Source organism: Cyprinus carpio, chromosome B7, assembly GCF_018340385.1.
Source record: "Cyprinus carpio isolate SPL01 chromosome B7, ASM1834038v1, whole genome shotgun sequence".
NCBI lineage: Eukaryota > Metazoa > Chordata > Actinopteri > Cypriniformes > Cyprinidae > Cyprinus > Cyprinus carpio.
In genome coordinates this window covers 24,770,817-24,791,667 of record NC_056603.1, presented here as the reverse complement: position 1 = coordinate 24,791,667, position 20,851 = coordinate 24,770,817, and the positions used below count along the sequence as shown (strand labels likewise).

At 37.4% G+C, this 20,851-nt stretch overlaps 1 protein-coding gene across 2 annotated transcripts in view; it reads left to right on the top strand.

Moving 5' to 3' along the window:
* LOC109066360 (T-cell immunomodulatory protein-like) overlaps nucleotides 1-20,851 on the top strand; it is a 120,181-nt gene that overhangs the window by 1,166 nt on the left and 98,164 nt on the right. For both annotated transcript variants that reach the window (XM_042728109.1, XM_042728111.1), the window contains exons 3-6: nucleotides 326-459; nucleotides 631-688; nucleotides 998-1,072; nucleotides 1,179-1,273. In XM_042728109.1, coding sequence (XP_042584043.1) covers nucleotides 326-459; nucleotides 631-688; nucleotides 998-1,072; nucleotides 1,179-1,273 — 362 coding nt within the window. The remainder of the gene's footprint in view (nucleotides 1-325; nucleotides 460-630; nucleotides 689-997; nucleotides 1,073-1,178; nucleotides 1,274-20,851) is intronic.

Sequence of the window (20,851 nt, the reverse complement as noted above, 5' to 3'; positions counted from 1 at the left end):
TTGATTTACATTACAAGCTATTAGAAATTCATTGTATTTAATGACCATATACATAACAACTTCACCAAATAGCATATTTTTGGTCAGTTTGGGCCTCTGAATAAAATTGACATGTTTTTTTTTCTTCTTTTTGAGTGTGTAAGCTCCATATTATCACTATATCATATTGTGTGGGCCGTAACAGCGTGATATATCAAATATGATGTAAAAGCTAAACCACATATGCAAACTTTTTTTTCCCCTGACTGATATTTCATATGTCATGTTTTGTGAGAGTTTATTGTGTTGATATTGCCTTGTTCATGTGTATCTCTGGCTCTCTTAGTGACTTCAACATAACTGGTGTGGTCCCGGGTGATTATGATGGAGACTCTCAGATGGATGTGCTCATTACTGGCTACCAGAAGGAACTCCCCGGAGAAAAAGTCTTCATCTTCTGGGGGCGTAACCAAACTTTGGGTAAGGTCTTAAAAATAAAACAAAGAAATAGAAGGAAGTGCTTTCTGTACATTACCCTGGCTCCAGTTGGTTCATTTATTCAGTATTTCTGCCTGAACTGACGGTCTTACAGCTATAGAAATTATACTTCAGCAGTGATTTGCACAGTGAATGTTATCTGTTCTCTTACAGACCAGAGTGGTAAGGTAGGGCTGAACAGGACCTTTGATGATCAGCCCCTTGTCATGGAGTAAGTGCCGTATATTGTTTTTAAATTTAAGGGCATTGTGGAAATATTGTTTCTATATGCAATCTTGGTCTTAAACACCTTGCCTTAGGGAATTATGGTACAGTTGTGGCTTTCACCGACTTTAATTCTGATAAACAGACCAACATTTTTATTGTCAGGAAGTTCTGCCTGTTCTGCTGGCTAATATCTTAAAAGCAACCCCTCAAAATTTAGCTTAATGTAATGTATCGTAAGTTTTGCAGTTCTCACCCCTTTAGTGTACAAATGCTTTTTCAGAGATCTAATGCTGCTTCCTCTTTTCCACTACAGCTTTAATGGGGACATGATTCCAGACATTTTTGGATATGTGGCTGGTTCATCAGTGGTTTGCTATCTCAGGAGTAGGTAAGACTGTTTATCTAAATGTGCAATAGCTTGTTTTTGGTTTTTCTGCCTGTGTCAAGAAAACAAGTGCAGAGTGTACAAAGCATGCTGTTTTATTGTTTGTCAGGCAACTGAAATGTGAACAGGCTCTCAACTTGGAAGTCAAAATGCGCGTCCCTCATTCCAATGCTTTCATCGACCTTAACAAGGACTTCACTGCTGGTGAGTAATGCTGCTATGGTCTTTCCTTCACTCTGAAGTCTTTTGAAGTGTCAGATAAAGTAATGCTTGGTTCTGCTGCTCTGTGGACTGATTTAGAGAATCGCTACTTCTCTGTTCTGTAGCTTTCAGTTAGCATTTCTGTAGATGCCGTGATGAAGCCCATTTGCCGTAGAACGGCTATGAGTGCTGCTTGATTTATTTATGGATTAGGAATGCTAGGAATACTTCTTTGATTATTAACACATCAGACACTCAGGTTTATTAGATATGACCTGTTCCATATACTGCTTTTCAGAACAATATATGAAGTCACATTTTACATTTGATTCATGTAATGATTTTTCTCATGCTTTGTGGAGGTCACAAAAGGTTGTAGATATTGTATTTATAGGGTCATTCCGTGTCAACTCAACTAGAGGCTCAAATTTTTGATTTTGCTTATATTTTTTCTGAAGAAAGATAAACATGTATAGTGATGATAGTCAAAATATTAAATGTCGTGGATGAATATTTACTGAGTAATCCACTATTTTGTAGAGGGGGGTCAAAATGGCAATTTTCACCTGAGATTTAGAGCCAAATTACAGGAGGCTAAAAATGACTTCAGAAAGATGGCAGCATCATAATGTTACTTTTACACAGAGATTGGTAGGTCTATTGGTAAAATCTGTTGACTTTAGCAATCTTTGTTGCATTATGTGTCAGTGGTGACCGTTCAAAAATGGGGAAAGAGCATTTTTCAGGTTTTTTTTCTCCAAAGTTTGCAGGCCTGTAACTAGGGCTGGGCGATATATCTAATGATATGATCATGCGCATCTAGTCAGTAAATCTGGTTCCGTGATTACCGCTAAATCGCCATCACCTGCTTTCAAATGGAGCGGCATTAGCGCATGATCATATCATTAGATATATCGCCCAGCCCTACCTGTAACTCAAAAAGTATTAAAGATATATTAATGCCCTTTTAGATATTGGGTCTAAAAGGGGGTTATTTTAAATTCAACTATTATTTTCTCTTGTGAAATATCTTATTCAGGTCATTACTAAATAAACAATAACATGCATTTAGTATGATCCCTCTTATTTTGGTAAAGTAATTAACATTTTGCAGATTCTGAAAGGGGGATGTAAACTTTTGACCTCAACTGTAGTTATAAGTATGAAATTTTAGTGACTACAAATCTAGCAGCTCTTTCCATGTACTGAAACAGAGATTCACAATAACTACATTATTCTACTTCTCTAGATTGTCTTTGTCATGCTTTTTCTCTCTGCTTGTAATCCCATCATCAAGACAGGATACTTCCTGAGTGTTGTTTTTCATCTTGGTAATACTGGCCCATTTATTTAGCAGCAGGTCTTGTGGGGAGTGTCTGTGAAGTACTGAAACTCTCTTGGTATTTCTGTTGTGTTGTGTTAGCTTTTACAATAACATAAAAATAATATAATAAGAAAATACATTTGATTAAATAAATGCAGCCTTTGTGAGCACAAGAGGCTCATTTATATTTTTCATTCATTGTTTTATGATTCCTGCCATCATGGGTAAGTTATAACTGATGTCAAATTTAGACAAAATCAACTGCAGTCTGAATATAGCCTGTCAAAACATGCTATTACAGTTATTTTTTGCATAAATAATGTCATTTTGCTGTCCTGGTGAAAGGCTGTGCTGTCTGTACTGACTCACAGTCATCATAACCAGTGAAGCCAGAAGAGTAGTGTGTTTCAGCATCCTCTTTATTGCCAGGTGCCTCTGACTCCTGATGCCAGTGTGGTGTTTTTTTTTTCTGAACCTTTTTAAATCAAATGATCTCTCAAGAGCTGTTTATGAATTCAAAGCTGTTTTCAAGGGTGAAGAGTTTCCTGTTAAGCTTGCCTGTCAGTCACATAAAATTGACTGTAATAATCCTGTGCTTCTAAAGGCTGGAAACAGATTTAAATGCTCTCTTGCAGAATCCTGTCAAAGTCTTACTGTCCATTAGTGTAGTTGAGGCTCAGAGTGGGCATGTGTCTATGTCACAGTGACCAAAAGCATCTCATCCAGGAAAGGGCAAAGAGGTCAGAAAGTAATTCACTAACCAATATGGACCAACTCCATTTACCCATACTAAAACAAAGCCCCTGAGCCGCTATAGCACTTATCTCCCACCCTCTCGGCGGGAGCCTGGCATCACTGCCACCCCCAAACCATCTGGAGGCTGTTCTGCTGCCACACAAGCGACCGTGCTGTTGGGTCTGATTGGCAGACAGGACCAAGAAAGCCTCTCTGGACCTCTACAGCTGTGAGAAAATCACAGCAGATTAACAACAGCCCAGGAGAGAAAAAAGCACACCCACGACAAAATCATCCACCACTTACTCTACAATTATGGCTGTCTGCTGTGGCAAGAGTTGGTGTGAGGAAAAGACCTTAGTGATGGTGAGTGGAGGCTTTCAAGAAGAGATGCGTCACTGACTTTTGGCTTGTCTTGTGGTTTTTATAAGAGAAGATTTATTTATTTATTTATTTTTTTTAATTTTAATGTAATCTTGATGTGCGTGGTGGGTTCATTTACAATTTAATGATAATTTTTGGGTGGCAGGTCTGTTTTTATTGTGGATAGCAGAGAGAAAAACAATGCTAAACGCAAATAAGCATATAATTGTGCATAGTTAGGCTAGCAATTTAAATTGTCTTTATCTGATTTTGAATGGGACGAATCAATGGCTAATAAATTGTTCAAATATGGGATCGTTTAAAAGTTTGGGATTGGAAAGAGGTTTTTGAAAGAAGTCTATTATGCTCACAGAAAGTTATTTTAAAATGCAGTGAAAACAGTTATATTGTGAAATATTAATACAGTTTAAAATAACTGTTTTCTATTTTAATATATTTTTAAAAATATTTGATTCCTGTAATGGCAAAGCTGAATTTTCAACAGCCATTACTCCAGTCAGTCTTCAGTGTCACATGATCCTTCAGAAATAATTGTAATATACTGATTTGGTGCTCAACAATTATCAATGTTGAACATTTTTGTATGTTACCTACAGTATTTTTCTCAATTTTAACTGTCTGTTGGTTGAAACTAGTCAATTTAATGTTAACGTATATATTACAATATACATCAATCTATTTTATGTTCAGTAACTACTAATTACTAGGCCTATTTAGGTTATTGTAATAATACTACATCAGTGTTTAATTTTAAGGACATTTTTATTTACTTTTGTTCATTGGGTCACGCTTGATGTCAAATGTAAAATTCATATTCTCAAGCAAAACCATCTGACAACCACTTATCTAGACCGCTGGCCACCCAGTATTCTTATTGATCTTATCTATTTCCGCTCTTCCTTTTGTAACAAAGTTTGTCATGTGGAAGAACATTGTTTGCATTATTTAGGTTTGAATAATGAGTACCTGAGAACCTGAGCACTTAGTTGAAGGAACACTTTTGAAATCATATTGACTGAATGTCTATACCGGACTTCTGGCCTTTCACTGCTAACTTTATATTGCTTCTGTAAACTTCTCAGTCAGGACATGAATTGTTTCCATACGTGTCCTTTCTGTGGATGAACAGGTCACCTCCGGATCACAGCTCAGATTCCGGTCACACATGTGAAATCGTAACATTAGCTAGAAGACATGAAATTGCATCCACTTGAGTGTCACTGCTCTGTTTAAGCTCTAAAAAGTGGAAAGTCCAGCCTTCACCCTGTGCCTGAATGCAAAATCTCCCTCTCGTTTATAGACCTACAGGCTCTGCATATGATATCTGGCCCTAATGGTTTATTAAGATGAACAACCAACAATTAATTTAGACAAAGGTGAATGATTAAGTCCAATTAAATGTGTTTCTAATAGGCTAATGCTGCCTTGCATGAGCAGCTCTGATGGCTCAGGTAAGGCTAATGCATAACCAAAGGAGCCGTGAAGAGAATAGCAGCAAAATGAGCATGGAGAAGCCCCATACATTTATTAAGTCCCTGTAGCAAATTTTCATTACTTTTTTCTTCTCTTTGTTTTTGATTCATCATTTATTCAACATGGAGATGCCACTGGCATCTGCATCACATTTTCACTCATAATGTTATTGATAACCCGCAGATTCAGAATGTGCGGCCTCGTTAAAAAAAGGGAGTAATTGCCAAATAATTATAAATGTCATTATGCGCAAATATGCACAAAAGACACAAATTCTGCTTTCTGACTGGTTGCTAGGCAACCTTGCATTGCAATGCTCCAGACTGCAGCCAATTAGACCTGAAATCTCTCTGAATATGAGCGGCGAGTTAATTGTCGTGCGATGTAAAGGAAACAGATTTTCCACATTAGGGGACTGCTGAGGTGGGAAGTTCATCAAATCATTATCTGCGGCAGTCTTCCAGACTCTCACTTGCACATTTAGGTTACATTAGGCCAAATGCCCATGATTGTGAGCCGTCCCTTTATTGTTTTTCCTATGGGACTTTAATGCCTTTTCATTTGTGTTTTTCAAAAAGACACAACAATCCAATCAAGCAGCCAGATTTTGCAGAAGAAGATGCACTTACCTGTTTACAGAGGATGCCACTCTCTAAAAGGGATAAATTTGGACCTATCAAGATTCGGTGTCAGTCTCATTGTATGGCACCCTAGAGACGTCTGCTAGATCTGCAGAACATAGCGGCTGGATAACACAATGACTGGAAGTTTCTCCTTGTACAGACCTGGCACAGCTTTACTGACAAATAGCCTGAAACAATGTGGGTAGAGATCTCATTATTTTTCAATATGTATGTCTTCTCGCTGCCTCCCGTTTTTATAAGCAGTAAACATGCTCTGAGGAACAGAGCTGATATACGGTGCCTTCCAGACAGTTGGCAGTATATCAAAGAGCTAAATTGTAACATTTACATGATAAATAAAAGTCGAGGGAGCAGATTTGTCGCTGAAGTTGTCCCACACAGTTGATGTCCAATGTTAATCTGTTCCTTTGGGGAAATAGTAGGCATGCTTAATAATAACAGATAAGATTGAGCCACCAGACCTAATTAAGATCAGTGTGTATTAATCAAGCATTTTTAAAAAGGACCGTGACTTTATTTGTCCTTCACTCAATTAGTGGCTGTAGCTAATGGAAGAGTCTGTTTAAATGGATCAGCGTCCCAGAAGACTCAGTTGGCTCCGATTCTCTTTCTCCCACTCTCTGTGTCTTCGCTTTTCTCTTTCACTCTCTGCCACCCCAGGGCCAGTTTTATCCACCCACGTGTTTTTTTTTGGCATTTTGTTTGTGCTCTGGGTGCTTGTTTAAAACTATTATGATTACTTGCGTAATGCTGCTGCATTGTCACAGACTAGACATGTACGTTTAGATTCAGAAACTTGTGCGGAACATATGGAGGCGGAGAGAGATTCCATAATGCATATATCCTGTTGTACCTGATGACAGGCAGACCGTTCCAAATGTGTGATGTCTAGGGATAGTTCACCTTCATGCCATTCCAAGCCTGTATTCTTTATATAGAATGAGACATTTTAAAGCTGTTTTTCCACATATGGACAGTTCATAGTGGCTATATCTTCTAAAAAGGACAAAAAAAAACGTATAAAGTCCATGCTGTACAACTTGTGCGCTATGTGTTTCAAGTCTTTACCTAAATTCATTACTTCTTATGAGCCCTCTAGAAGCTTGCATTCTGCAAGTGAACATCGCTTTATTGTGCCATCCCAAAGAGGCTTTTAAATTAAATGTTCCCTCGTGGAATGACCTGCCCAACATTATCCAAGCAGCTGAATCCTAAGCCATCTTCAAGAATTGGCTAAAACACATCTCTTTCATCTTTATTTGACCCTCTAACTCTTGCAATCTCTATTCTAATTCTATGCCCCTTTTAGACCCGCACTCTATTAATTTACTAACAGCTTGTTTTCTTAAAAAAAGAAAAAAACAACTAACACTAACTTCTCTATTCTATTTCTATTCTATCTATTCCTTTTCTTTTTATTTATTATATAATTAACAAAAGCAAAAAGGCCTCTAACACTAGCTTGCTCTATTGTTTTTGCTCTATTGTTTTAAGGCTAACTGAGACTTGTTATAGCACTTGCATATCATTGCTCTTTTTTTATTAATTTTGTTTGCTTCCATTGTCCTCATTTGTAAGTTGTTTTGGATAAAAGCATCTGCTAAATGACTTTAGCATTTATATACTAACTTTGTCACCCTCTATAATATGGTATTATCATGTGATTTTGTTTTTTAGTCAGATCACAACTGAATTTTCTTTTTTTTTTGATTGATTGATTTCCTAATCTAGTCTCTGAGTTTACCTAAATAATAATGTGCCTTTATTATGACAACAGGTATGCGATACAGTTTTAAAATACGTATTACGTACATTTATAGAAATTTGGGTTAGTAATCCTTTTACTGGTCAGTCAAGTAGCTGAGCCAAATGTTTACCTTGTATAAATAAGAGGTTACATTAAATTTCTGCTAATTTCTACATTTTTAAAATGACATCCATCATAGCAATTTTCCTGTTGTTAAATAGGATATTTAAATATTAAGCATGAGCCTGCTCTGTGATGTGAGAACCACATTTCTGGGTTTGTAGGTTCACAAAAGTCCTCCACCATGAATAAATCATCATCTGAACCTTTCAATTTTATCACTGAGAAACCATGCAAATTTATTTTTACAGATGTCCCATGAGAAACAATTACTGTCTGAATATAACGCTTTGGATAAAAGCATCTGCAAAATGACTAAATGTAAATGTGAATAGGGCTGAAGACACATTGTGATCAGATCACTGATAATGTATTTGGAGGTGGCCTGAGACAGATTTTGCCCAGATATAATGAAGATGTAAATGCAAAAGCATTTTCATTATCCTCACTCAGCTATATGCAGTGCAGTGAGGTTATGCTGCTGCAATTAATCAAGTACGCCAATTTGACTTATTTTGCTCTTGCAATGTGAACAAGACAACATAAACTGTGCTCATGCAATTTATTCCCCCAATTTAATCAACAATATCTGATTCATTTATCAAATAGCAAGCACATTATGAATGTTTTTAAAATTTGATAAATGGCAGATACATTTCAGTTAACACAACCTCATATGAAATATGTAAATGGTTTTGTAAGTCACATTGGAAAGAAGGTGTAAAGTCTGGCTAAAAAAAAATTCTTCAGATGCATAACATGTCAATGCCAGGTTTAAGGGGGTTATAGTCTTGAAATCATGTTCGCTGTTTATCTTCATCTCCACATTAAAACACGGATCATTGTCCTGTCAAGGTTTGGCGTAATTTTATTTTTATTTTTTTCTGCATGTGCATCAGTTAGATGTATGAAATATTAAAATGTGACATTTGTAAACATTTCTCTGCATCCCACAAATTTGCACATCATGTGACTGGAAAGACGTATTATTTTGTATTCCAACAAAAAGCAGGCAGACACATAAATAAAATCCTGTGAGTGGCCTGAGCATCTAAGCTTGTTAGTGAAATAAGTTGGGCTGCTTTTCCCATTGCTCTGTCTGCCAGCATAATATGAGCGAAATGGAATAAGCAATATGTGGGGTTGGCATAATCTCCTCCACTCCACCTATGTTGTTCTCGTAATGGTGTTACAAGATTATATCCCCTCAGAATAGCATCTCTCCATTTTATGCCAGTGCCGTCATGCTCATGAATGAAGTGCTTTGGAAAAAAGAAAAAAAAAAAACGGGGTTAGAGAAATGTGGCGGATTTGTTGGCTTAGATATTGGCTTATGCAGCATCTATTTATAGACTCAATTTCTTCCATTGCTCTGGATTCAATGCCCTGCTTCAGCCCCCCAGATGCACCAAAACTTTTCCTCTATACATTCCCTCTCTGTCATCTCGATGAAGTTTTGTTTCCTCTGAGATTAATTTCATTCAATATTCATTTAGTGTAGTTCAATTCTCTCAACAGACTGTGAAGAAATCCTCAGCCTGGGAAACGCCGTAGATCTACAAAATGTAGGTGACGCATACGAGTCTGTTAACAAGCTGGAACTGGATGGTTACATGAAAAACCTTTTGAATCTCTGTTATCCTTTCAGCAACTCACTGAGTTTCATTATATATTTTCTATACAGAGAGTTTATGTCTTCTGAAGTGCATCTCGATTCGGAAAATGAAACGTCTGGATGGATTCAGAATCAGAATTCATGAACTAAACCATGTTTTCTGGGCGAAGTTTTTTAAAGGTTGGAAGAGATTGTGCTCGTAGTTGGGGCGTCTTGCAGAGACGATACTGTGATGGACTGACCTTGACAAAGAGGCAGTTTCTCTCATGCTCTCGGTCTCTTTTTATTCATCTGTTTCCACCTCATGGCCTGTTTGAAGTGAATAGCGCACCTCACTGATCATATTGGACCACGCTGTGCTAATCTCATAGGATATAGCCTGTGGCCTTCCACCAGAAAGATGGAGTGACTTTGTCAGCATGACTTCAGAATTCAAGATGAAGTCTTCACAGGAATGTAATTACAGATTTGTCGAACTTCCACTGTCAGGCCATTACCATGGCGCATGCCTGAGTCCAGGCTTAAGGTGCATTTGAAGAATCAAAAGTGCTTCATGTCTGCCGTCTGAATATCATTTGGTCAGGGTATCTGTTTCAGGGATGAGTGACATGACTTTTTCCTGATAATGTCAAAGGCCTTCCTCAGCTCAACTGGAGAAGAGATGTTAAAGACAGCAGAACCTCTGAGAACTTCTCCGTTGAGATGACAGTCTGAAATCAACATCTCATGTTCTTTTAACTTTGTTCTTCCAGGTCTCTTTAGAGTCTTGTCATTCTCACAACACTCCATTCTGTCGTTAGCCTCTTTATCAAAGTCTCATTCACTTGTCAAGCTCAAGTCGTCATCGTCTGATCTTATCGACAGCATGCTGGCCCTTTAGGAAAGACTAGCTTGGCACATTGACTCCCTCAAGGACATTAGAGATGGAGTCATGGCTGGTTGGCGAAGTAACAGCTGTTCAAATAAACGGCATTCCACCTTTTGAACCTCAGGAGAAAGATCTAGAAACAGCCCCGCGGCATCAGCCAAAACACATATGAGATGTGCCCTCTAATGTCTTCAGACAGAGGGCAGGCTGAAGGTTTTGTTAGCTTGGTGCTAGTATTGGTGGCATGATTTGTTTTGTTGAATGTTTGATGTTGCAGCTGTCGCTAAATTTATTGGGGTCACATCATGAGGCATCACATTTTTCCTTAAACTTTTGCAATGAAAGAGATCATTGTAGTGTGAAAACATTCTGTAGCTTTCAGAAATCAAACCTCCATCCCAGAATGTCTCATTCTTACCTCTTTTGCCTTCACATGTATGGACGGCAAGACATGGAGAGAGAAAGCAATGGTTTCGCTCGCTCTGACGGCATGGTGCCTCAGAAGCGGAGGAAGTTGCTCACGGCAGGCGAGCCGATGATAATGGAGATAATTTTGTGTGCAGCATGTCAGCATTGTTTGGAACTAATGAGAGCTCAGAAGTTGTGAATGCATCGTAATTAACTACCAATCAGTACCTTTGCCTCCCCTCCTTTATCATTTAGAGCTGATGTGCTTTTGTATAACAAAAACACACTCCTGGCCTCCATTTTGAACATGGGCTATGCAAACATACTGGATATGTATGAATAGAGTACTATATTTGTAATACTTAATGAATATGCACTATGTTTCAGTGAAACAGTACACTCAAAATCATTAAAGCCTAATATTTAGGATTTACGTATTGTAATTGCATATAAATTTCCCATCCATTTGGATGGTTTTGAAATGACCTAATAAACTTAATGTGAAGCAGGTTTGTGTGGCATAAATTAAACAAGAATGAGATTTAATAGTACTAACAAATTGTGTTAATACATAATAAGCAGCATTTATAAATCCTGTTGGTTATATATAAATCATTCTTATGCATATGTTATCTAATAAATCTTGCTTGTTTCACATTTACCATATTTAAACCATGTTCATACTTTTTAACTGATTAAATTTTGTTGTTGTTTAACAGGAATTTAAATAAGTTTTGAAAATATAATTATTTAAAATAATTTAAACTGCACATTTTGGCAACTGTAGTAGGTTTTCTGCTACAAAATCTGAATTTACAGACAATCTGCATATTGGGAACAGCAGAATGTATACTATATAGTGAAGCATAGTAATATGCTGTTCCAAAAATAACATGCTTTCATTTCAATCTACAAAACAAAGTGAAGAAAAGGTGTGTTTGTGTTGTGATTTTAAACAGAAGCACTTACAGTGCTTCACAGTGTAAAGAGATCTCTCTCTTCAGGGTGATTGTCAGCAGCTCTGGCTATCAAAGAAGTATATATGACTTGTGTGGGTGTGTGAGGGAGGGGGGAAAACACACTAATTTAAACTAAAGCACTTTAACTGAATGTTTGCCTGATCCTGAACCAAAAACATATTGTTTTCTTTCTTTCTTTTTTTAATCGGTTAAACATAGCAGATCTCGATTACAAGTGCCCCGTAACCTGATTAAGTGCCAATTTTGGGAATCTGCCCCAAGTTTGCTTAAGTCTGATTGGCTGGCAGACAGAGAGCAAGCTGTATAATAACTCATGCACATAAACAGCAAATTATCACTGTCCTGTTGCTGAGCTAAATATTAGTTTCGGGGTATAAGGTGCTGGATATGCTTGTATCTCTGTTGGCATGGAAACCGCCACCTCGTATCTGTGAAGTAGAGCGGAATTTGGGATTCGGGTCTTGCTTGATGCTGAAATATTGCAACCACATCATAGCCCTGCATGTTTGACTGACAGACGGTTCGATGCACTCTGTGACTAAATCCATCATGACTTCCTCTCATCAGTACTGAGTTTGACAGGAAATCGAAGTATTAACCGATTGTGAAAGGTGTATGCAAATGTGGTAGAAGCTAGAAATCACAATTACACTTTTTTTAAAAAAAACTTTCAGTCGTGGAAAAAAGCCAGGAAAGGGAAAATTGAGTGCTTAGGCTTTCTAGAAGCAATTAAAGATGACAAAAACACATACCAAACAGCATTCTGGGTGTGTAATAGATGACAACTGAGAATAGCAATAAGACAGCAGTGCAAGTCCATTACATTGTGTTTCACTCTCTGCCAGAGAATCATGCTGTTGGAGGATATTACGTGTTATCTTCAAGCTATAGCATTTGCCCTCCAACTCGGAACCATCCACAGTAATGGAACAATCTTGTGGGAAAGAAAGATTGAATGATTGTGTGAAAGTGTGAGGATGTGTTTTAAAGTGAAAGGTCTGTGTTTGAGAGTGTGTAGAAGTGAAGAGGTGGATCCTTCTGCTGACACAGGAATGAAATTCATTTGTAGGAAAAGAAAGTAAATGGATTTTGGGTTACTCTTTAGTACAGGGACCAATTCTCAATATTATTAACTAGTTGCTTATTAGCATTGCTATTATCAACATATTGGCTGTTTATTAGTACTTATAAAGCACATATTCTTCATGACCATAATCCTACCCATTACCTAAACTTTAACATTAGTTCACCCCAAAATGAAAATTCTGGAAGACATAACTTGGGGGAGAAGAATTAAATAAATGATTTTTGTTTTCTTTGCGCACAAAAAGTATTCTTGTAGCTTCGTAAAATTAAGGTTGAACCACTGATGTCACATGGACTGTTTTACCGATGTCCTTGCTATGTTTCTTCACATTTCAAAATTACATTCACATTTCTTCCAAAGAAGAACCAGAGAACTCTCAAATACAATCAAAAAAAACTAAATTTATATACCAAAGATGAACGAAGGTCTCACAGGTTTGGAACAACATGAGGGTGAGTAATTAATGACTGAATTTTCATTTTTGGGTGAACTTGCCCTTTAACAATTGCCTTACTAACTAATAATAAGCAGCAAATTAGGAGTTTATAGAGGCAAAAGTCATAATTAAAAGTTTGTTAACAGCAAGAATTAGACCTTAAAATAAAGTGACAAAATTTTGTTGTGGAGTATGTTGTGGAAAAAGCCATTTCTCTTTATTTAAGTCAAATTTTCTGACAGATTTTGATGATGCAGAGCTTTTTATTATAAAGAAATCCAGCCACCTCAAGTGCAGAAGTCATTTATTCACAGTGAACACAAAACATTAAAAATATGGATGATTTTGCTGTGAATAAAGTGAATTTATTGTTCTAAATATGAATAAATTTGTATTATATTTTTATTATACTGTATAAGCTTACATAATGCACTGGCAAAAGACATGAAATGTGTTTTGTGGCCTTTGTGTATTTGCTTAAAATTCACTTAGACTGCAGTATGTGATTTAGAAATGAATGTGCGCAGTAATCACAGTGGTTATCTTAAACAATCATGACAGGCCTACTGGCTCATATGGTTTCAATGTTTTCCAGCCTTTTAGCAATATGCAATGCACATCTTAATAATTATGTAGTTCATCTGGAATGCTTTAAAATGGTGATTTTATTTTATTTAAATTTTTTTATTGGTCAGAAAAAAAGCAGAGTCATTTCAGCCAACCAGCTACTATTGTAGATACTTTAATCCACTTAAAGGATTAGTTCACTTTCAAATTAAAATTTCCTGATAATTTATTCACACCCATGTCATCCAAGATGTTTATGTCTTTCTTTCTTCAGTCGAAAAGAAAGAGAAAGAAAAGGTTTTTGATTAAAAAATTCCAGGATTATTATTAAGGAGTCAACTTTTTTGCAAACGGCGTTTGACTTCTGCCTACATCACACGTGACCTTTCAACGTGATTACGTATTACGTGAAGTCATGGACGCATATTGCAGAGCAGTGCAAGGTTGAGCATTTAAAGCATATACAATAATTTTTTTTTTTTTTTTTTTTTTATATATAATGACCGATCGTTTCACTAGATAAGACCCTTATTCCTCGTCTGGTATTGTGTAGAGACCTTTGAAGCTGCACTGAAACTGTCATTTTGACCTTCAGTCGTTTGGTAGCCATTGAAGTCCACTATAAGGAGAATAATCCTGGAATGTTTTCATCAAAAACCTTCATTTCTTTTTGACTGAAGAACGAAAGACATCTTGGATGATATGGGGGTGAGTAAATTATCCTTTAAGTAATAGACAGCAACAAACAGTAAATGTACTGTAAAATGTTCTGGTTAAATGTACATTTGAATATGTGAATAAAATACACCTCTGTTTTAAAAGTCAAGTTTTTTTATTTATTTATTTTTTAAGAAATGAATACTATTATTTAACAAGGACACACAAAATTGTGATAGACTTTTACTTTGTTTAAAAAAATCAATTTCTTATACCTGCAGGGTTTTTTTTTATTTTCTCTTACTTTTTTACTTTTTTTAAGCTATGCATCACAGTTTCTTCAAAAGTATTAAGCAGCGCAACTGTTTTCAACATTGGTAATAATTAGAAATGTTTCTTGAGCACCTGATCAGTATATTAGAATGATTTCTGAAGGATCATGTGACACTGAAGTTCAGCTTTGGCATCACCGGAATAAATAACATTGTTTTTAGTGTTAAAAGTTTTAATAATATTTCACAAAGTTACTGTTTTACTGTATTTTAGATAATTTAATATGTACATAAATATAATAAATACAGCCTTGGTGGGGGGGGGGGGGGGGGGGGTATAAGAGCATAAGAGGTTTCTTCTAAAAACATTTGAAAAAATGTATGTTAAAATGATTATAATCATTGTTGTTGTTTTTTACTTATTAGAATAAATAGATACAATTTATTATAATAGTATTTAATATTAATAGAATTTTTTACTACTTTGCAAGAAACCATCCTAAAAAAGGTTCTCCTTTACAATGAGTCATGTCTCAGAATAATTCTTCTGGAAGCTACAAATGGTAATGCGTTATTAAAGTCTGTCTTCAGAAGCCTTTACCTGCATACAATATCATGGTAGATATCTGCTTGAGTGCATCTAATAAAAGAAGAAAGGCAGTTGTTTGTGACCTTACTCCAATAAAAGTCTTCTGCATGTTGTGGTGCCGGATTTGTTTTTATTTTGGTGTGCTTATCGGTTTCATAACTTACAGAACAATATAATGTTGTGCGAACACGGTCTCGGAGGATTGGAGTAGAATTTATTGATCTCTCTTTCTTGCTCTCTCTATCACTCATTTCCTCCTTTCTTTTCACTCTCCTTTTGTATCACATGTCTGCCACTGAACACATCCGCTTTGCTGTCTCTTCTTCCTTCCCTTTGCTCTGAAAAGAGGGTGCTGGAAAAGAGGGCAGCAGCAGTTGAAGGAGTTTTGGAGACAGATGCTCTTGCATCTCTCCTCGCCTGTCTCTTCTTCTCTGCATGTGTTTCTGTTGTTACCCGTAATGCCTCAGGAAAGGCAGTTAGAAAGTAGAGTGATTCTTTAACATTTCTCCACTGAAAGAGAGCGGGCCACTGCTGTGCTTCGTACTGTGTACTCGTTTAAATGCTGTCATTAGATATAATGGAAAACGGTTCTTCCTCCAAAAATCCCCCCCTCCAACTGCACAAGCCCTGCTGTGACTCACGGTATCTCAGATTTGCAATGCACGTTAGCTAGTTTATATTTGTTAAAACAGCAGGTCCTCTTGTAATTGTTGTGCCGCCTTTTTTAATTTTTTGTATATTTTATGAACCTTTGAATTCTTATGTAATCTCTTTTAGGGATGCTATTGTCGTTACTCCTGTTGCCATGCTGTTCCACACGTGATGGTGGAAGATAAATGAGATCTGTCTCATTTTCCTTCCAGCGACACGACACTGGCTTTATGTGTACCGGAAAATAGAGGCACAGCGATTTTAGCACCACATTGTTTTGTAGCTTGTAAGACAAGCATTATACTGTATATACCCTGAACAATAACACTGTTTCTTTATGCAGAGTGATTTTTGTGGCATGGTTCGTGCTCAGAAGTGGCTCTTTTTTTTATTGGTGGTCAGTGGTAACATCAACCAGCTTCTTTTTGGATAGATTTTTCATTTATATATCATAACAAACTTTAATCAGCTTTGAGTGATTTAAAGGGCAAGTTCACCCAGAAATGAAAATTCTGTCATTAATTACTCACCCTCATGTCGTTTCAAACACATAATAACAACACAAATCAACATAACACAAATTAACCTCCATCCTCCATTCTGAGAGCTGTCTGACCCTCCATAGACAGCAACGCAACTGAAATGTTCCCAAGTCCAGAAATGTAGCAAGGAGATCTGTAAAATTATCCATGTGACATCAGTGGTTCTTCCGCGATTATACGAAGCTATGAGAATACTTTTTGTGCGCAAAAGAAAAGAAAAACAAACAAATTTATTCAACAATTTTTTCTCCTCCGCATCACCCTGGTGCCATTTTGGAGAATATCCGCTGGACGTATGCTGTTTGTGTAAGCTGTGTCACAGATCTCCTTGCTACATTTCTGGACTTGGGAACATTTCAGTTGCGTTGCTGTCTAGGGAGGGTCAGACAGCTCTCAGAATTCATCAAAAAAGATGAACGAAGGTCTTACAGGTTTAAAACGACATGAGGGTGCGTAATTAATGACTGAGTTTTCATTTTTGGGTGAACTAGCCCTTTAAATGCTCTTTAACTCATTAACTGTACTGCTCAATACAGTGCATACAATATTAAAGTTTTATATTAGGCAATACTACCAAAAAACAATAAAGTGGGGACTATGTTTTTTATCAATTTTATACCAATTAAAAAACAACAATCATAAATTAAGCTGCCAAAAAATAAAATCATGAAAAAGAAATAATTAACACAATCTGGAGAAGCTGCACAAGAGGTACAGGCATGAGGTAATACTGCTCATTTTTGTTCATACAGATAAGAGTAATACATCTTTTAAATCTGTAAAGACTCTGTTTTCTTGTGACTTTAGCTGTTGCGGCGTGACAACTGTCGCATCCGGTGTAGACACGGTATTAAACCGAGAACAAAGAAAGCACTAGTTTATCAAAATATTAAAATATTAATGCAGTCTTCTAACTGTTTTTCCCTGACACTATCATAATCATTACTTCTGCCGGTGTGCTGTGGCAAGCTTTATGCATGTATAATGATTTAAAAGGTTTATTAATAAATGTGCAATTAGTCGACTAATGCTTAAAATGAACAACTACTAGTCGATAAGTAAAATCCTTAGTTGAGGACAGCCCTAGTTTTTACCAAAAATGTAAAATGTAAAATTTCATCTCACTTAATGTAGTATACACTTTAAACCAGTGTGCCGTAGCATAGAGCTTTAAAGCTACATAGTACATACAGCTCAGTACAAGTACACAGGATGGATCAAGGTTCAAACATAAACTAATATATACATAACTTCCCTTCGTATGACAATGACGTGACTGGAATAAAGCAAATCGACTACAAAATCCGGACCTATACTCTTAATAGCGCTGCTGACTAGAGTGGTGTCTAACTGAAAATAACTCAGTAATAGCTACAGCAAAACACATAAAAGAAGACTTTAATTCTCTCATCAAGTTGTGTGAAATTATTTAATCAAGTTGTGTGAAATTATTTAGTTTTTCTGCTCTCTCCAACATCAAGTTGTGTGAAATTATTTAGTTTTTCTGCTCTCTCTTCCGCTATTGTGGCATAGTCCGGCATCATGACAAAGAAAGCTGATCCTGATTGGTCTTCGTGTGTGCATTCGAAGTGCTGATTGGCTCACTCAGGTTGAATCTTATAAAGCCAAGTTAGAGTTCGACTTTAGATAGAACCTTTTTGTTTCCTAAAAAAAAGTCCCAAAATGTAAAAAAGAAACATCACATAATGTGAATAAGTTGTCACGGAATATAAATGTGAATAACTCAACTTTGACAAAAATGTCAGATAGAACCTTACTCACCTAAAGGATTATTAGGAACATATATATATATACTGTATATATATATATATATATATATATATATATATATATATATATATCGATATATATATATATATATATATATAAGCCGTCTGCATGCAGCCCAATTATATAAAATTATCTACCCTTAATTTTTAGACTTCGGCCGTATGCGTTATGTGACGATCCGCGCACTGCCCTTGTGATGCAATTTTCATCATCAGAAGTGTCTGAGCCGTCTGCATGCAGCCCAATTTTTTGACCACACAGACGGTCCACGTGCAGAGGCAGCATTTTTCAGCTTTTGTGGGCAGCTACTATTCTCACTATCCTTCCTTCATGACACATAATCTGAAAGTGCTCCTCAATTATTTAATTCTGACGGCTCTCTTAAATATTCATGCCTTAATGGAGGTACTGTGCCAACTGGGTGATGTAAAAAGAAAAACAACAAATAATATGCACAAGATGCCATACAAGTTCCCACAGCATGCTGGGAAAGTGAGATCGCATAGCAACAGAGAGGCCTGCATGCTGTTAGAGAAGAAAACAGGAGCATGAAATGAATCAGGGGCACTAATCAAGGCATATTTTAGTACATTATTGCAACATGTATAATCAAATTAATTTGATTAATTGTATGAGAGTCACATTACTCTCTGTCACTCCCTGTTATGTTCTCCAGTGCTTCTGATTAGGAAATTAAATTGGACGTTTGTGTCGGAAAGGTCTGTTGATTCTGCTGATTCTGTGCAGATTGGCCACAACGATGGAGGCACGTAAACACAACATGCATGTTCAACAGCTAATCGAGCATTTCTTTCAACTGACCAAGGTGCTCCCTGTGGTTTCCAGAGCTTTCAACCCACCCGTGACTGCTTCATCATTACTGCTTTTTCAGGGAGCTAAGCTAAATTAACTCTTGAAAACTGCCAATGGATGTTTAATTTAATGATTTAATTAAATCTTCAAGTCCACAAATATCCAATCCCTCTAGGCGAATTAGAGTAGAATGCTGTCACCAATGATTCAGATCGCTGACAGCTTCGCATTTGTGTGTGTGTCGTTGAGGATGCGCTCACTGAGACAGGCTGCTTTCACAGACGAAAGCGCGAGTTTGTCCCTGCATCGTTTGTGGTTACCCTTCTTCAATGACGATGGCCATGCCTGCCCTGCTCTCACGTTTCTCCCCTCCCAGTTACCTCGGAGAAGAAACGGCGAACTCACGAATTTGAGCGATCAGGCTTGAGTGAATTTATGCCGGCACAGGTCCTGCGTGTTTCACTCTCACTGCAGCCCACGCTGAGGCTACACTCATTGAGATCGATCGCTCTCACTATGAGAGTGTGTGTCTCGATCTGCTGCGCTCATGGTTCGCCTTCTCTGACCCCTTATTTGCACAAGCGGTTTTATTCTTTTAGGTGGATGCACACTGCACTTTGATCTGCCGGTGTGTTAACACGTGAGGATCATCAACACCCTTCATCCAACGAGCAGTTTGATCTTTTTAGGTCGATTAAAAAGGAGAATACTGACAGCTTCAGATTCACCGGGGCTGGCTGCTCGCACTGAGAGAGCATTGAGTCTAGGGAAGCACGCCCCCATGCCGTGAACTGCCATTAGTAGGAAAGTAACCACTTGCTGCCTGGCTTTTGGCTTGGAAAGCCATCCCTGGCATGTCAAGCTGGATTCTAAAAACCATGGAACGAGGTTACTCGTTCCAGTTCACTCGCAGACCACCTCGCCTCAGAGGTATTATTCACATTTCGGTGTGGGACGATGTTATGACAATGGGCATATTCTTTGGTCCGAAGTACGTACACTGCTTACAAAGGTGCTGTGGAAATGGTCCCCTTAGCGAACAGCAAGTCAGGTTTTTACAGCCATTACTTCTTCGTTCCCAAGAAAGACGGTGGGCTCAGACCAATACTCACTCTCTGACATCTGAACCAGGCCCTTATGTGACGGCTTTTGATAATGTTAACTTAAAGGGGGCATAACACACACAGTTTCACCCAATCTCATGTTAATCTTGAGTACCTATGGAGTAGCACTGCATCCTTCATATCCCCAAAAAGACTTTTATCTAAGTCTAGTTTTATCATATTTATAAAAGAAAGATACAGCTTTACGATTCTCTTCAGAAAATGCTGAGCTCCTGGGCGGAGCTAAAGAGTGACGAGCACTTAAGCACCGAATGCCAACAAAACAGACATTTGATGCCGTTTCACTTACCGTCTGCAGTTCTGAATCATGACTGGGATATTTTATACAGGTAGGACCGCTCCCTCTTTCAGTATCAAACAATGAGCAAATCCAGCGTTGAACTGGGCCTTGTTTATAAAACGTTTGTAACAAACATACTTGTGAAACTCCGTTGCTGCCCCGGAAAAACAAAACGCATCCACTGTTTACATAACGATGGGTTCTTTAGGAAGCTGAACTAAGTTATCCTTCCCTTACAACCAAAAACACACTTCTTTGGAAACATTCCTCCCGAATGAGTCCCATACAGCGCTGCTGCCGGATGAAGTTCGTTGATGGGTGTGTTATCGCTCTCGCTCTGGTCGATGCATGCAGGCAAATTTTTCTGAGAGAAATGCCCATATAAGGAGTTCCACCCTCGTCTACATCATGAAGAGAACACAAAATATTGGACAAAAACGAACATGTTAAATATCAAAGTATTTAAGACAAGTT